Source organism: Artemia sp. Qi Xiang Cuo, chromosome 14, assembly GCF_049724085.1.
Source record: "Artemia sp. Qi Xiang Cuo chromosome 14, ASM4972408v1, whole genome shotgun sequence".
Lineage (NCBI taxonomy): Eukaryota > Metazoa > Arthropoda > Branchiopoda > Anostraca > Artemiidae > Artemia > Artemia sp. Qi Xiang Cuo.
This window is the reverse complement of record NC_142807.1, coordinates 59,931,228-59,950,384: the sequence shown is the minus strand read 5'-3', so window position 1 is coordinate 59,950,384 and position 19,157 is coordinate 59,931,228. Positions and strand designations below refer to the sequence as shown.

Here is a 19,157-nt window from a genome sequence, read left to right as displayed (position 1 = left end):
TGTTGTTTTTGTTGTGTTTGTTTTTGTGTGTGTGTGTGTCTGTTTGTGTGTGTGTGTATGTTTTGGCGTGTGTGTGTGTGAGTTTTCGTTTGTGTGTGTGTGTGTAAGTTTTTTGTGTGTGTGTGTGTGTAATTTTTAGTGTGTATGTTATTTTTTGTGTGAATGTAAGTTTTCGTGTAAATGTGTTAGTTTGTTTGTGTTTGTGTGTGTGTGTAAGTTTGTGTGTGTTTGTGTGTGTGTTAGTTTTGGCGTGTGTGTGTTAGTTTTCGTGTGTGTGTGTGGGTGTGTAAGTTTTGGTGTGCATGTGTAAGTTTTTGTGTGTGTAAGTTTTGGCGTGTGTGTGTGTAATTTTTCGTGTGTGTATGTGTAAGTTTTGTGAGTGTGTGTGTGTGTAAGTTTTTGTGCGTGTGTGTGTGAGTTTTTTTGTTTTCATGTGTAAGTTTTTTGTTTTTTTTTGTGTGTGTTTGTGTGTTTGTGTGTGTTTTTTTTTTTGTGTTTGTGTTAGTTTTTGCGTGTGTGTGTGAGTTTTCGTGTGTGTGTGTGTTTAATTTTTGTGTGTGTGTGTGTGTGTGTGTGTGTGTAATTTTTTGTGTGAATTTAAGTTTTTGTGTGAATGTAAGTTTTCGTGTGCTTCCCAAATCATGAGTTTCAGACAACACACTCCTATGAGTGGCTAAGAAATCTAGCTCAGAAAAGTCAAAAATAGCAAATTAACAATCCCGAATCATAGGTTTCAGTCAACACACACCTACGAATGGCAATGAAATCCTGCTCAGAAAAGTCAAAAAATATCAAACTAGTCATCCCAAACTATATGTTTCAGACAACAAACACCTATGAAAGGCTAAGAAATCCAGCTCAGAAAAGTCAAAAGTATCAATCCATCCACCCCAAATCATAGGTTTCAGACACTACACACCTATGAAAGACTAAGAAATCCAACTCAGAAAAGCCTGAAATAGCAACCCACACATCCCAAATCATAGGTTTCAGACACCTCACACCTACGAAAGACTAAGAAGTCCGGTTATGAAAAGTCGGAAATAGCAAATTACACATCCCAAACTATTGGTTTCAGACAACATTCACCTACGAAATACTAGAAAACCTTAGCTCAGAAAAGCCTGAAATAGCAAACTACACATCCCAAATCATAATGTTCTGACAACACATACCTATGAAAGGCTAAGAAACCTAGCTCAGAAAAGTCGAAAATAGCAAACTACACATCCCAAATCATAGGTTTCAGACACTACACACCTATGAAAGACTAAGAAATCCAACTCAGAAAAGCCCGAAATAGTAATTTACATATCCCAAATCATAGGTTTCAGACAGCATTCACCTACGAAATACTAGAAAACCTTAGCTCAGAAAAGTCTGAAATAGCCAACTACTCATCCCAAACTCGAAGTTTGAGACAACAAACACCTATGAGTGACTAAGAATCCTAGCTCTGAAAAGTCCAAAAAGCAAACTACACCTCCCAAATCATAATTTTCTGAAAGGACACACATATGATAGGCTAAGAAATCTAGCTCAGAAAAGTCAAAAATAGCAAATTAACCATCCCAAATCATAGGTTTCAGTCAACACACACCTACGAATGGCTAAGAAATCCAGCTCAGAAAAGTCAAAAAAATAGCAATCCCACACACCCCAAATCATAGGTTTCAGACACCACACACCTACGAAAGACTAAGAAATCCGGTTATGAAAAGTCGGAAATAGCAAATTACATATCCCAAATCATAGGTTTCAGACAACACTCACCTATGAACGGCTAAGAAACCTAGCTCAGAAAAGTCAAAAATAGCAAACTAGTCATCCCAAACTATAGGTTTCAGACAACAAACATCTATGAAAGGCTAAGAAATCCAGCTCAGAAAAGTCAAAAGTAGCAATCCATCCATCCCAAATCATAGGTTTCATAGAACACACGCCTATGAAAGACTAAGAAATCCAGCTCAGAAAAGTCAAAAATAGCAAACTACATATCCCAAATCATTGGTTTCAGTCAACACACACCAACGAAAGACTAAGAAACCTAGCTCAGAAAAGTCAAAAATAGCAAACTATTCATCCCAAACTATTGGTTTCAGACAACATTCACCTACGAAATACTAGAAAACATTAGCTCAGAAAAGCCTGAAATATCAAACTATACATCCCAAATCATAATTTTCTGACAACGCATACCTATGAAAGACTAAGAAATCCAGCTCAGAAAAGTCGAAAATAGCAAACTACACATTCCAAATCATAGGTTTCACACACCAATCACCTATGAAAGACTCAGAAATCCAACTCAGAAAAGTCAAAAATAACAAACTACATATCCCAAATCATAAGTTTCACTCAACACACATCAACGAAAGGCTAAGAAACCTAGCTCATAAAAGCCTGAAATAGCAAACTACTCATCCCAAACTATTGGTTTCAGACAAAATTCACCTAGGAAATACTAGGAAACCTTAGCTCAGAAAGGCCTGAAGTAGCAAACTACACATCCCAAATCATAGGTTTCAGACAACACACATCAACGAAAGACGGGTGCTCGGGGAGAGCCTTTGAGGGTCTGTGGGTCCCTTGAGGGTCAGTGGTCCTTTGGGAGCTCGGGGGGGCGTGGGGGGCCGGGGGGAGGGGCTTGGGGGGCGGGGGAGGTCATTGGGGGGTCAGGGTGGGCCTTGGGGGCGCCGGTAGGGTCTTTGGGGGCCTGGGGGCCATTGGGGGCCCGGGGGCGGGCCTTGGGGACCCCGTTGGGCCTTTGGGAGCGCGAGGTGCCTTGGGGGGGCCCGGGGATGGCATTGGGGGGGCTGGGTGGGCCTTTGGGGTGCCGGTGGCCCTTTGGGAGCTTGGGGGGCCTTTGAGTGTTCGGGGGGACAGTTGGGAGCCTGGGGGACATTTGGGGCCTGGGGATGGCATTTGGGGGTCTGGGTGGGCCTTTGGGGGACCGGTGGAGGGCCTTTGGGAGTTTGGGGGGCTTTGAGGACCGGGGGCTTCCTTCGGGGTTGGGGTAGGAGGATTGGAACCCTTTGGGGTTGGGTTAGAGGACCTCACAACACTGTTCAAATGAAACTTGTGTATTATAACGACCACACTCAAAACCTCCTCCAAAATCTCTTCAAAAATCTTCTTTTAAAATGTCTCTATCTGTTTCGCCGAAATAGTTCCATAACCTGTCTAAAACGGTTTCGCCCAAATAATCACTAAACGTAAATTCAGCGTGTTCCTTTGTTATTGGCATCTCTGTGCTAACGCATTTCAAATTAATAGGAAACCTTCTCGCGCGCTAAAACAATTCATCGCTAAGATGTTTTATGCCTAATTGTTTCCATGGCCTTTGGTTATTAATATCCTTTGGAGTTCGACCAAAAGAGTTGTTCCCGAGGCAAAGACATTAATGATATGGATCTATTCCTGGAGAAATGTTTCTAGGCGGAAATTTTTAAAGTCTGACAGATGATGTCATTGATTGATTGATCTGTCAAGAAGGGGAAAATAATTTGTTGTTTCTAAGGGGAATTATTGATTCACGATAGGTGAATTGAGGTCGACAGCACAGGTGTTCCACGGTCGATGTTGTTGTAAGTGCACGCTCTCAGCGAATGTCAAGGTCGGTGTTGTTGTTGTTGACACACATTGATTACGCAATAAATTTATCGGAAATTAACTTCCCCATCGATTACGCAATCAAGTTATCGGAAATTCACTTCCCCTTCTATTACACAATCAATTTCTCGGACATTCACTTCCCCTTCGAGTACGCAATCAAGTTCTCGGAAATTCACTTCCCCCTTGAGTCCTAGATCAATAACATTGTTCCCGTTAGAATTCAATGCGCATGTGCAACCTTCGCCCCGGAGCTATTACACATAGAAACATCAAATAACTCGACCTTGGAATAAGAGGTCATTGACCCCATTACGTAATCATTCTCCCTAGGGAGGCTATGCCCTTATTTGGGGTGCAAAAAAGTTATAGGTGGCAGCAGGGGTGCGTGACACGAGTAACACCCCTCCTCTACTTAAGCTTCTGTTAAGGATGGAAATAAAACAGATTTCATCTCCATGAAGAATGATCCTATTTGAAATTTCTATCATCTTCTGTCTCGTACTTTCTTACTCTCTATTGACACCTTATTTTGAACTTACTCTTTACTTTTACTGACACTTTACTAACACCATATTAGAAAGTATAAGCCAAATGGTACTTTATATACAACCCCTTCTTAATTTTTCCTTAAACTATTGACGTTAGAACCATCTGGCTAGAAGAGGGCTGGGTCTATCCTAAGAATAGATGGGGGGCACAATTGAACATTGACCACCTTATTCAATCCCCATTTTTTTTTAATAATTGACTGGTAATTTTGTTGATATTTTGAAAAAGTAGGTGTCCCATATGTGGTTGTTAAATATGAGGTTTAAATGATGAAACATTGTTTATAAATTAATTTAGTCATTTATTAATAAGTTAATTATTAATATAAATTATTAATATTAGTAAAATAAATTAATTAATAAATATAAATCGATTAATTTATTCATTTAAGCTGTTTGTTTTAGGGCTTTGAGGAAGACGATGGCTCTGGAAGAGCAGCGAAAAAGCGAAAGACAGAAAGCAAGGTTCCTCGAAAAATTAAAAAAGTCGGCTGCTCGGCAATGATATGTGTGAGGAAGATACTCAGGTTTTCTGGGATCACTGTAAGTTAATCAAATTTCTGCATTCTTATTCTTTTGTTTTTCTGTTCTAAATTTTATTTATTAGATTTTGTGTTCTTCCTTTACTGAAACAGATTATGGTAAACCCTAATACTTTGTAAGGGTTGCAGCTTATTGGTCTAACCCTTGTAAAAGGTTTATTTCGTATACTTATGTGTTCTGTCATTTTATGCCGCTCAGATTTTGTCTGTTTCGTTCAGAGTTTGACTGTTCAGTATTTCAGTTTTCAGATTTTGGGATACGAGATTTAGTACGATAGATTTTAGTACGAGTATTCCTTTCATCAGTATAATCAACCATACGTTGATTGTAATAAAGTACCTACAACAAGTTGTACCATTAGGATGTTGTAGATGCGTCCTTCCGACAACTAGGATGCGCAGAGTATCTTTTGATCGAGTTCAACATCCCCTTTAACTTTCTCTGAAAGTTTGAACTTAATACCCTCCACTGTTCATGAGATATCCCACGCACCATTTTAAAAAGTTGGGTGTGCATAGTATCTTTTGATTCAGTTCGACATCCCCTGAATGTATCTACTAAACACCGTCAACCAATGCCAATTATACGTTGACTATAATAAAGTACCTACAATAAGTTGTACCATTGGGATGTTGCAAATGTGCCCTTCCGACAACTGAGATGCGCAGAATACCTGTTAAGTGAGCTCAATACCTCCCTCAAGTTCCTCTAAAAGTTTGGACTTAATACCATTCACTGTTCCTAAGATATTGTACATATCATTTTCACGAGCTGAGTGTGCATAGTATCTGGTTTTAGTTCAACATTCCCTGAAAGTTTCAACTAAATACAATTATCCAGTGTTTACTATACGTTGATTGGCTATTAATGCCAAAATCTTGATTGTCAATGAGGAAAGCTAAAAAAAAAATTACAAGTATTCTTTTTACTAGCCAATAAAAAACAATGTTAATTAAAGATGACCAGAAATTGATTTGACAACTTTTTCCAAAAAAATTGAACTGAATATTCCGAACAGTTTGACTGCTCATCGCTTCAGTTTTCAAATTTTGAGATAACTTGGTAGATGTATTCCTGTCATCAATATAATCAACCATGCGTTTTTCAAAAAAAAAAAGTTGGTTAAATTTTTTAGCTTTATTATCATTGCCATTTTTTACTGATCATTTTAATTGAAAACTTGCTCAATTTGTGACAGCAAATGCAGATACTCTTGTGTTTTGGATCTGATATAAATACAAAAAAGTGTTATTTTTGTTGGTATAATTAACCATGTATTTATTATTTCGTTTTTTTTCGCATAACTTTTACTCTTGTTTTCACTGCCAGTCTTTTGTTCTTGTCTCGTTGAAGGAATACTTTCGAAAAATATTTTATTTCCGCCTTATTTACAGGTCAATTTAATCGAGAATGTAAATTTTTTATGAATAATAACAAATTTTTATTTGTTTACTAAGGTGTATTCTAGACTCTAGAAAAACAATATGAACGTGGTTTTCGTGTATTCTTGTTATTTTTTCCATTTTTCGTCTTTTTTGCTTAGATTTGCCAATTTATCAGCAATCATTTACTAAACTTACCTTTCTTTTTTTTTTTACCAACTTTCAATATTTGCTGTATGCTTCAAAATTAGGAGGCTTGTTTTTCAAAATAAGGCCAATAAACCATCTTCTTCTTCTTCTGTAAGGAGTCCATCTATTACCCCTCGTGTAGTTTTTCTGCTTCTTCAAATTAATGTGAAATTAAGTATGGTGGCATTATACTGAAAGCGTCTTAGAACATTAATTTGAAATTTTGTGACATCTCCCACGGAAAATTCTGGACTGGTCAAGGGACTGTAAAGTAATATGGAACTTATTGGAAGATATTTATATAGAAAGAAGCTCTTTCTATATTACAGGTGACATGCCAAATTTTCAGAGGGCTTTACTAGAATATTTCAGATTTTAAAACCTTTAACGCCCCAAGGATAATAAAAATATAATTAGATTAATTTAATTAAATTGGTTAAGTGGGAGCTTACGCAACCATCTATATCTTAGAAATGAAAAATAAAACGGAAAATTCAATTATATTCAATTGTGGAGTTATTTTGCTAATAGTTGACGCCAAATTTTAAAAATCAGAAACCTGGGAACATTCAGCAAAAATAAGCTAAAAATATGGCACTAAACAGCTTAAGAAAGCGTACCTCTACTCTGGAAATGTAGTAGTCTTTTGGGATTAACAAGTGATTGTGCTTGAATATCCGGGTTGCAGCGGTAGCTAGCAACATAGTAAGAGACAATTACGTCCAATGTTAAGAAATATAAAAACCCATAACTCCTAAAAAAAAAGGTCAGATCAAAATACAAAGTACACCATTAGAACCGCCTTGTCCGAAACCCCTATATAGGAAACTTTCTGTTCATTGGCTTGAATAGCAAGGGAAATACTTTGGCTTGAAACAGCATTCTGCCGAAACGGCATCTTTTTTTTCTTATTTTCTTCCACAGACAGCTTGGCGCTGGAACATCGCAGAGTGTTGTTTTTACAAAGAAGAGGCCTTGTTGAATTTACTAATTAGTTCTTATTATCTATTTTCACCAGTGTTGCAACGCTGGTGATAATGGGGCTCTGCACTAAAAATTCACAATTTTGGAACAACCAAAATAAATAGCCTTAGAAAAGTGTGGATTCAGATATGAATATATCTAAGGCGATCAAAAATTCATCTGATCATCAAATGATAAAAAATCATTTGATCAAGCAATCAAAAAAATTTTTTTTTGGTGTCCTTGGTACTTCAAACTCAGAAGTGTGATATCTCACAAGTGTGATATTCTTCCATTAGGTGAAATTGAATCTCATAACAGATACTTAGACAAAAGCTTTTGTGACAATGGTATATGTAACCGTCTATATAAGAATCTTTATATGATACAAAATTTAAAAGACCAAACTCTAAGAAATGAAAGCTATTTGAATGTAGATTAAATTCATCTGAATCTTAAAATTGTCAATTTTCGCAGTAAATTGACTCACTTGATCCATTTGTTTGAACGGATAAAAATTTCGAGCGGTCGCCAGCTTTCTACCGCAAGGTGTACGTCTTGGATTGTCATGTGTGCCGCACAGCTCTGCCACTTAGCGTACAGTTCCGCGAAGCGTAACAAAGTCTTCGTAACGCTTAGCATAATTCCACCACTCCCCACCTGATGAACTTGATTTGTGAGTGCTGACAACCCTTCGGGAAATTCAATCTTTTACTGATTAAAATTTTTATTCCCCTATCCCCTCTAAATATTTTGAAATTCGCTCTTTGTTTGTTTCTTGGTATAATTCTACTGTATCTGGGTTGACGTTAACTCACTTTGAGAATCTGTCATCCTAATTTTTTTGTCATGACGAATCTGGTCAAATAAGGCCATACAATGGTCACCAGGAGCATTTCTATGATAAAAAAAAAAATCCAGCATACATCCCTATTGTTAATATAAGCACATAAAATCAAACTTTTTGTTTAATGACCCCCCCCCCCTCCTTAAAGCTCATATTTAGACCCGTGGTCGCGATCCGAGTATGTCTACTAATATTCTTCTCTTGTTTTGAGCTCTAATGAAGTTATGGATAAGTATTTAGACACATGTTTGAATACTTTTCCTGTATTTAAACTGCATATATAGATACTTTTCATTTATTAGAAATTCATAAAAAACGTTTTATATATTAAAAAAACGCATTTAATTATATTCACGCTCAAGTATTTGAAATATGCATTTAAAAAGTGGTTGTTTTGATTTATTCGCTAAGATAAAAAGCAGTAAATCACAAGAATTCATTTGGTTTGTAAAACCTTGGCACAAAGATCTTTTCGCATACCTTCAATCATGCTATAACATCCATGGTGTCAGATTCCGACGACACTTGGTAGGATTATTTTTTCATTTAATGGGCTGGTCTTTTTTTTTATCTTGGAAAATCGTGGTTGTAGTGGTAGCTGCAACCTAGTAAGGAACCAACCACGGCCATAGTTACGGCCAGGTTGATTTTTTAGAAAACAAATCGGATTGAAAAAAAAGTACTTCATTGGAATTGGCATGGCCAAAAATCCCTAACAAACCCTATCCTCAGGCTTGAACAACAAGGAAAATCACTTTTTTTCCTGGAAGAGGAGATTTACGTGTCCTTTTTTCCATTTGTTTTCTCTGCTGCTAGCGGGGCACTGGGACTTCATAGAAAGCTGTTTAAGGGCTCATTTGAAAGGAAATTGCTACATATTGTGCCTGTTGTATTTACCGAGTGCCTCAGAAGTCAAATGTGTCTAGCCGTAAGCCGATCACCCCTCCAGTTTTTGTAACAGTGTCGACAGAAAAAGATATTCTATCAATCTTCAGTTCAATATCGAAGCTGAAAGGAACTGGGGTCCGGATTTGCACGGACTTGCCACCCAAATTAAACTCTATTAGAAACGAGTTACTGTCTAAGGGTAAGGAAAAGCGTGAGAATGGATCCGCACAGCTCACACGAGTGAAACAAAAAGGGGCTAAACTCTGGCTAGAGTATAAATCGGATTCTGAGTCGCAGTGGGCAAAAGCATAAGAAATATTAAAGGCGACTAGTGTTATGATGTTAGATCAATCCCGCTCTAGGTTGATAATTGTTTCGTTTTTGTGTTTGAGATATGTTGATTTTTTATTTTGATGTGTTATTTAGGCTAGCTCGGTTCAAGTTTATTTTGATTATTTCTACCTCAGTTATTTCTGTTCTACTTATACCTTCTCAACTTGGGTCTTCTCGAAGGATGATAAGCATAATAGGTTTTCATGACTCGGCAGTGGTACGGGATCCTTATCACGCGGGCTTACTGGCGCGGGATGGGATCTTTCGAATTTTACTTAGTTGAATTTAAAGTTTGCGGGTACGGGGGGGACCGTTAGACTGGTAGCTTTGGAGGGGAAATCCCTTAACCTATCTTTACTTTCTGAAACTTTTCATGTATTCGGTCAAAGAGAAAATAACACTTTTTCTAAAATAAAACCGTCATCGTACGTTTCTCTTGATGAAATAAACAGACTTGAAGATAATTCATTGCGAATGGGGTTTGTGAATGTACAAGGACTGATGAGTTCTATTGATGAACTAACAAATTTATTACCAGCAAATCAAATTGACATTTTGGGGATTTGTGAAACATTTATTAATGATAAGATACATTACAATGTGAAAAGCCTGGGATATAAATTCGTTTATACGAATCGACTAGTCCGTGATAAAGGTGGCCTTGGGTTATTTTTTAATGATGGAGCGCAGTTTGAGTGACTGCCAGAACTTGAAAAATATAATGTTGAAAAAGTGTGTGAAATACTGGCGGTTGAATGTCGGCTTGGGACTAAAAAAATTCAAGTTTGTGTTGTGTATAAGCCCCCGTCGGCCCCAATACCGCTTTTTTGCAATCTGGAGTCTTTACTAGCATCTTTGGATGATAAGGATGTTGTGGTTATGGGGGATTTTAATATAAATCTACTGGAATTTAAAGAAAATACCCATACAACAGAATTTATTATATTAATGTCATCGAATTCCCTAATTACTTCGTGTACAATTCCAACGCGTGTTGCATCGACTAGTGCAACTCTCATTGACAACATATTTTTAACAACACCAGCCACGTCTTCACAGGTTGTTCTGACGGATTTCTCTGATCATTTTTTTTTTAATTTCTGATGTGAGATACCAAACTCATAAAATAAAATCACCAGAAACAGCAACCCGGATTATTAATAAAAAAAATCTAGTATGTTTAAAGGATAAACTGAATTTAACTGATTGGTCTCCTGTATTTGATGCTGATGAAATAAACTCTGCGACGGATTATTTTTTAGAGGGATTTCATGCTGCACTTGATGAGTCGTGCCCAAGAGTGAAAAAAAGAAAATGGAAATATAATCAACCCATCCAACCATGGATATCGCCAGCCCTTTTGACGTCAATAAAACATAAAAACAATCTCTATAAAACTTTAATATCTTTCGAAAGTGAAGAAAATAGAAGAACCTTCAAAAATTATAAAAACCTACTTTCAAAAATAATACACAATGCTAAAATGAAATTTTATTTCGATTCTTTTAATGAAGTAAGTAAATCCCCAAAGAAAACTTGGGAACTAATCAACTCATGTTTAAATCGATCGCGGACATCTTCTTCACCATCAAAAATACGGGATGCCCATGGTAATACAATTGAAAGGGAACTAGAAATGGCAAATTACATAAATTTTCATTTCGTGTCAATCGGGCAGTCAATAGCTAATAAGCTCCAACATAATATGTCCCATGGGCAATGTGATTATCCTACGTACCTAGGAAGTTCTTCTGAGAATTCTATGTTTTTAACTCCGGTAACACAGGAAGAGCTTGCTAAGGTTGCTAAGCTTTTAAATAATGGAAATTCCCCGGGGATTGATGAGTCGTCGACCAATATTGTTAAAGCCATTTTACCTAGTATTAATAAAGTTATGTGTCATTTAATAAATCTTTCATTTAGATCGGGAACTTTTCCGGATTCTTTTAAAAAAGCGAGTGTTACCGCTATATAAAAGTGGTGACCGGACTAATTGCTCAAATTATAGACCCATTTCTATTCTTTCGGGTTTTTCTAAAGTAATGGAGCGGTGGTTTTATAATCGAATGTATAATTTTCTCTGTTCAAAAGATTATTTTTCAAAAACACAATATGGATTTAGAAAAGAGCTTAGTACGCAGAATGCTATACTAACTATGGTACAATTTATTCACGAGTGTCTGGAAAAAAATAGTTCCCGGCGAGTATATTTTTGGACCTTGAGAAGGCCTTCGATTTGTTATTCCATGAAATATTGTTGTATAAATTAAACCACGATGGGATACGAGGACCAGCGCACGATTTTATCGCATCTTACCTAAGTCGTCGCTCCCAAGTGACTATGATCAACGACACAGTTTCGGATCCATGTCTGTTGTCAAATATTGGTGTCCCGCAAGGTTCAATCCTGGGACCACTGCTTTTTATAATATATATAAATGACCTTCCATCAGCAACAGAAAACCTTGGTCTGAATGTTCTTTTTGCTGATGATAACGAATCATTACTAACTAGACATTCGGAAGAAAATTTCTATGAGAAGTTTCAAATTGTATTTTCATAACATCTTGTAGGTAAGAGCTAGTTGTTTGTCATTAAACGCTCCAAAAATCAAATTTATCATTTATAGTGGAATTGGGCAGAATGCGCGAGGAATTCCAACTAAATTTGATCTTACTTAAAACACTCAAATTTCAAAGGGTAACTTCGTTCGGGTATCTGGGTATTATTATTGATGAAAATCTGTCATATAAAGAACATTGTAATAGATTACGGGTTAAAGTTGCTCAGGGGGGTTGGTATAATGCGAAGGTTTCAGCATTTTTTTCCATATGAAATCCTACGTCTAATTTATTTTGCGTTGGTTCATTCCCATCTTACGTATTGTCCTCTGATATATTTGGCAACATTCAGATGTCATGTGAAACTGATACAAATTCTTCAAAACCGGGCTCTTCTAATTTTAAAGAAATATTTACCATCACCGTCTTCGTATCCTAATAAGATTAAAACTGAAACTCTATATCTTCTAACTAATATTTTGCCTTTTTCACAGATATTCACCCTCAATTCTTTTTTATTTAAGGTAAAATATGACCGGTCGGAACTACCTACGTACTTTCGTTCGAATAATTTTTTCCCTGTGCAACATGCCCATTCTTATGAAACCCGACATAAATGGAACATTCAGCACCTAAAATTAAGCACAGAGAGATCACGGTTCTTGCCATTATTTTCAATCATGGGTTCATGGTGTCTTCATCTACCATTTATTGATTGCAGCAAATCTCTTCCAAATATAAAAAAGCAACTTCATTCTATCCTTATAAATAATTTTAAGAATTCATAATATATTGAAAATCTGGGTACATTTGATAATATTGTTTTGTTGGGTGTTTTGCCCTGTGAGTTGCCGGTCATCGGTTACCCTTATTCGCCCGTTGTTTTTTTTTTTTTTTTTTTTTTTTTTTTTTTTTTTTTGTATTTTCGGTGGATCTTTGCCCGGTGTCGGTGGGTTTGTGGGGTGGTGCCTGTCTATTGGTGAGTCATGGAATAACTCTTATTTATTTTTTTGTTGTCAAACAGGTTTATTCCGATTAATGTACCGGGTTTTTGTCATTCGACCTTGTGTCTCCGGCGTTTACCCTGTATTTATGTCTATTTTGTACAGATATTTTAAAATTAAACCTTGAACCTTGAACAACAGTATTAAAAAAATCATTTTTTTTCAAGAAATATCGCATCCTCGTATACAAGATGGTAAATGACATCATAATCGTAGGTTACAACCATAAATGACGTAAATGTAAAAAGGTTATGTTAACACAAAGCTGTAGAGAATCGAAGATCGTTACCACAGAGTGGGATGAATTTGGATCCTTCTAAACCGAAGGAGAGTTCTTTCACCACTTTACTGTGGCAACTGTCTGTGGTTTATGGTGTCTAAGACGTAATAACAACATGTGAAAAATTAACCCATACAATTGTGGAAAGATTAAGTTTTTCGTCTACTTTATTAGATTTTAAATTCACTGACTTTATTAGTTTTCATCCTATGTGTTTATTTACTGTGTTGTTGCACTGTGTTAGTGTTTATTGCCTAGATGTTTTGTTCTCTTCTTTTGGCTTTTCCCTATGCGCCTTTGTTGTTCATCGTTGTAGATGTATATTGTCTTACTTAACACACATGAGGTGCGTTACTTGAAACCCTGGGGATTCGGGTTCGAGTTCTGGTGGCGCTGGTTATTTCGTTTGGAACGACTGCCAATGGTGTGACTCTGTATGCTCAGTCAGATTTGACCCAGCTCTACATGGGTACCAGGAGAAATCTTGGGAAAAACACGGGAAGCGTTGGATGATTTGCTCCCGGCCTAAGGCAGAAAGTCAGGACATCGGTTGGTCAGCATGCGACTTTTTTTTTATTTTAACACACATGAAAGACCTTTTTTATTGTTTTATTTGGTTGCAGCTACCGGTGCAATCACAATTAGTTAAATTATATATATAATAGACTCTCTTTATGTGAGCAACAATCGTGCATTCGTTAAGAGCCTTATTTTGGAAAAATATTTTTTGTTAGAATGACGTGACATTAATATGCATTTAAAGAGAAACTAACATAATTTTGTCCTTGGGGTGGGCGTATCGTTTTTAATACCTATGACGCATGCGGAATTATGCAAGATGACGAATGACTCCAAACAGCTAAAGCAAAAGGCATGGAACAAGTGATAGCGAAAATCACTTTGAATTGCAACCGAAAATTTTGCACAACGAAATCCGCGGTTAGAAGACATTGGATCTCAGATTCAGCATTTTCTTTTCACTCTTTTTGGTGCTTGAAAAGACGGTTTCTTTGCCGTTCGGAAAACATTCAAAATAGATGGCAGGGTGAACTTCACAAAACTTATGAAACAAAGAAGAAAAAGATAATAAATGAAAAATAAAATCAAATAGCCGAGAAAAACGAGGGTAGTGTGAGTCAGTAGAACCTTATGAAGCGAAAATAATCAGATATTTCGACAAGGACCTCCGCCAAGTCGTCCTCAGTGCTAAAAAATAATTAAAAAAGATGAAAAAAAATTAATTATAAATTTATAATGATATAATAAAACTTTATAATAAATTTATAATAAAAATTTTCATCAGTTTGAAGTAAAATCACCTGTCCGCATTTTCAATGATAATCGAATATATAGACAAGCTAAATCTATTGCTAAGCAAAGAATTTTTGCACGATCCAATTGGAGGATGGTCTTTCATTTATTCTGGTTTGTTTGATTCAGTGTATATTTGTCTCTTGTGAAGTTTAATTGAAAAGGCTAGATTTTTTTTTTTTTTTTTTTTTTTTCAGCACTGAGGACGACTTGTGGGAAATCCTTGTCGAAATACCTGCTTATTTTCGCTTCATATTGTTTCACTGGCTGACATTACCCTCGTTTTTCTCTGCTATTTGTTTGATTCTTCGTTCCTTTTTTTTCTTTGTTTCCTACGTTGTGTATTGCCAGTGTGGTCTTAGAATGTCTTCACAAAACTGAAAAAAAGAGACAGTTGAAATGGAGCTATAATAGATTCGGCTATGGAAATCCAAAGCCTGGATGTGATATTTTTTCTATAACTGGCTAAAAGGCACCAGCTTAAAATAAGCAAGGCTTACCGACTAGTTTAATCCCTTTGCTCATATCTGATTTGGTTCTCAAGATGTTTATAATAAATATAAGTACAGTAAAAATAAAAAAATAAAAAAATCATATATATAAGGTATTTATAAATTTCCTGTTTGCAATAAAATATACTTTATCCTCTTTTTGCGCTTAGTGATGCATCTTGGCTGTCATCCAGATGCATCCAGATTGTCAAAATGTGCACATCTGCTATATTGCAGGAACGCCTAAGGATATTAGTTTGAAACTTTCAGGAGATGTTGAGAGGATGTAGGATTAAATTAGACGACACTGTGTATCCAGCTTGTCGAAAGGACGTTTGTGCAATATCTCCTTTAGCGGCTAAGGATATTCAGTTAAAACTTCCAAGGAATGTTGGGAGGAATGTTAAACAATCACTATGTATCCAGGTTGTCAAAAGTGCGTATGTTTAGAGGGATGTAGGATTAAATTAGACGACACTATGTGTGTCCAGATTGTCGAAAGGATGTGTGTGCAATATCTCCTTTAACAGCAAAGGATGTTCAGTTAAAACTTTCAGAGAATGTTGAGAGGAATGTTAAACAGTCACTATGTATCCAGGTTGTCAAAAGTCCGTACATGCAATATCTCAGGAACGGCTAAGGATGTTAAGTTAATACTTTCAAGAAATTTTGAGATGGGTGTCAGGCTGAATAAAGAAACGCTGAGTGTATTCAGGTGTTCAAAAGGGTGTATATGCAATATCTCCGTAACGGTAAAGGGTGTTAAGTTAAAATTTTGGGGGAATGTTGGGAAGAATGTTAAACTAAATCAAAATACACTACATGCAACCAGGTTGTCAAAAGTGCATGTATGAAATATATCGGGAACGGCTAAGGATATTAAGTTAAAACTTTCAGGAAATGTTGAGATGGATGTTGGACTGAATTAAGAGGCATTGAGTTTGTCCTGGTTGTCAAAAGGGTTTATGTTCAATATCTCCGTAACGGCAAAGGGTGTTGCAAAGTCCTAACTTTGAGGGAATGTTGGGAAGAATGTTAAACTAAATCAAAAGACATTTCATGCAATGGGGTTGTCAAAACTGCATATAGCCAATATATCGGGAACGGTTAAGAATATTAAGTTAAAACTTTCAGTAAATGTTGAGATGGATGTTGGGCGAATCAAGAGACACCAAAATGTGTCCAGGTTGTCAAAAAGTCGTGTGTGTAATATTTCATGTAATATAAACGTTCAAGGCATGTAGAGGATTGATGTTGAAGTAAATCAAAAGACACTTTGTGTGCATCGAGGATAACAAAAGGTATATCTACAAGTGTCAGAAACGGTTAAGGGTATCAATTTGAAACTTTCAGGGAATGATGAGAGACATGTTAAAATAATAAATACTAAGGATCCCTCTTGGAAAATAACAGTTATTCTGCACTTATATTGTCGTGTTAGACCTGTAAGAAATGACCTTTATTCAGTTGAAATGTGTAGTTTTTTTTTCTGTGTATTTGAAGTGCGCAGGCTTTTTTATGTTTTTAAGTACAAAATACGTTGCCATGCACTTCGGAAATGATTTTCAGCCGGCGCTGTCTTTTGCTTTGAAAAAAAGGGGTTTTATTTACTTAGAATTCAAGCTTTTTAACCGAGCAGTTTTTTGCATTGAAAAAAAGGAGTTTTATTTCTATAAGAATAAGCTTTGTATCCGAGCTGTGTTTTTCCATGAAAAAAAAGGGTTTTATTTTAATAAAAAAAAGCTTAAAATACAAAAGAGGTCCGTGAACTAGATTATTCATACAAGGAAGAAATGACGTATTAATAATTTTAAACTGGAAAGATTTCAACTTTAAATTAAAAAAAACTCTGAACGTAAATTATCACATAAAAGAAATTGTGCGGGACCCCTCTGAGGCTTGGTTCCGTAACTTTAACCTCCCCTCCCCTCCCGGTAAAGCAAATGTTAGGGGCAGCTTTACTTTAGGTCAGTTATGATAGAAATGATGTTGTTTTTTATGACTAAAATACAAATTGTAATATAAACCATGGATCTTCAAAATATGCTTTGCAATAATTGTACAAATTTATTATAATTTTGTAATGTTATTTTAGGCAATATATGGAGATTTTATACATTACTGAATAATAATTATTTCAATTATTAATATATTGTTTTGTTTATAATTATATACAGCCTGCAAAAAGAAATAAACGATATAAGAATATTGCTGGCTCGATACTGAAGGATATCATTGGTGAATGGGCAGCAGCTGGAGACCCGGTAAGCTGTATTTTTTTATGGTTTATGGTTGTATTGTATGGTTTATGGTTGTATTGTATGTGGTTTTATTGTGACTTATAGTACCGATAACAATATTGATTTAGAGGTATCTCTGGTGCACAGACGTGTACGCAGGATTTTTTTTGCTCAGCATTTTGGGGTGTTTGGGGAGGAGGGGGATTTTGATGGAAATGCAAATATAGGTAAATTCCACAGAGAATACAGAAAAATATAGGTAGAACCGCAAAAATCTTAAGATTTTTGGAGGCATGGCCCCGAAGGCCTCTTCTCTCCTTTCTAGATGCCTATTGGTACCTTGTCATTATTTTGTCTATAGTTCTTAATGTAATAACAGTACATACATCAAAAGAATTAAATTCTTATTCTGATTACAAATTTATAAAATCCGTTAGGATCAATGTTACCTATCAAAAGATATGACCCTATAAAATTTTCGTGATTTTCGAAAATGAGATGAAACATCCCCAAAAAGTCAAGGCGTCTCAATGAAAATCGCAACATAAGGTTTAGCGTATCATTGAATCCTACTGAAGAGGTTTCAACCTCCAATCTGCCAAATTCTGGGATTTGTAATTTTTTTATATATTTTGTATCTCTATTATACTCATATTTTGTGAATGATCACGGATGCGTGTTTATTTTTTTCTAAGGGATGATCTTATCGCATCAGTAGTCCTAAAAAACTGAGAGAGACCTCATTCGAACGGGTATTAAAGTTATAGTGCCATTTTCAAGTTACCAACAGAAAGGGAGAATTGTTTGTTCACCAAACAGAGGGAAATTGTTAATCTACGAGTTTAATTCTAGCCTGAGGAATGGAAATATATACTGCTATCTATGCATGGTCAGTTCAGAAGTGTGAATAATTACATAGATGGTGTTATAACTTCAACATAGGAAAAACACTGTCCTCTATATTTTGGGAACCTAGAAACTAACAATTGCAAAAAATGAAGGTTGCTCTTAGCAAACAAATAAAAACAATACACATATGAACCAAAATTGGAAGGTGAAGGCAATCAGAAATGTGATGCTTTAACGTGGATGTAACTTTATATTTAACATTTTCATTAACATTTGACAGATGCTTTAATGTTTGATGCTTTAACACGCTTGTTATTCATTATTTCTGTCCCCAGTCTTAGCAAAACTATGAACTTGAAATTAAGCTGCCATACTGCAGGAATCCAAACAAGGATGCCCTCAGAACTCCTAATCCCCCCCCCCCCCGCCCTGATAAATTCATATGATTAATCCCCTAATTTTCCATGTTTGTTATATAAAGTGTCCATTGTTGGGAGAATTTTGGTACATGAATTAATATGAATTATATTAATTATGACATTTATTAATATGAATGTCAAATTAATAATGAATTAGAAAACTAGTAATGAATAAGGGCAAAATTTATTCGAAACTACCAGTATTAACAAACCCAGCTATTAAAATATTGAATTAAATTAATAAAAAATGCTTTTAACCCGAGTCCGTCAAGCACTTAAGTTGTATATAGAAAAATTTAAAAGGGGTAGATAATCTTAGGGTTTTGGAGTAGATGGTGTTGGCTATTCTTTTTGCTAGGAAATCAAGCTAAATTTTCACTCTTATTACTTGGGGATACTGTTTGACCCGCCCAAAGTCTAATATGGGGGTGCTACATCCCCTCCAACTGAATAAGGCTCTCATCTTGCAATGGCACCTATCTTTAGACTTTACTTAATTCCTTTCAATAATTTAGTTCTAAAGGGTGTATGAAAAAAATATGCTCTTATTTCTTGTATTAAAAGCTCTGTTTTATTCCTTTGCCTTTGTTAATTTATTCCTTTTCTTCCTTGTTATCTAGTTTTTATTTTCTTTTATTTTCTTCCATTTTTCTATTATTCCATTATGTTTCTTTCATTCCTCGTTATTAAGTTT

At 35.8% G+C, this 19,157-nt stretch overlaps 1 protein-coding gene across 1 annotated transcript in view; it reads left to right on the top strand.

Moving 5' to 3' along the window:
* Positions 1 to 19,157, top strand: part of LOC148944707 (uncharacterized) — a 117,698-nt gene that overhangs the window by 57,336 nt on the left and 41,205 nt on the right. The window contains exons 3-4 of the mRNA XM_089100083.1: positions 4,569 to 4,706; positions 17,133 to 17,219. Coding sequence (XP_088956209.1) covers positions 4,569 to 4,706; positions 17,133 to 17,219 — 225 coding nt within the window. The remainder of the gene's footprint in view (positions 1 to 4,568; positions 4,707 to 17,132; positions 17,220 to 19,157) is intronic.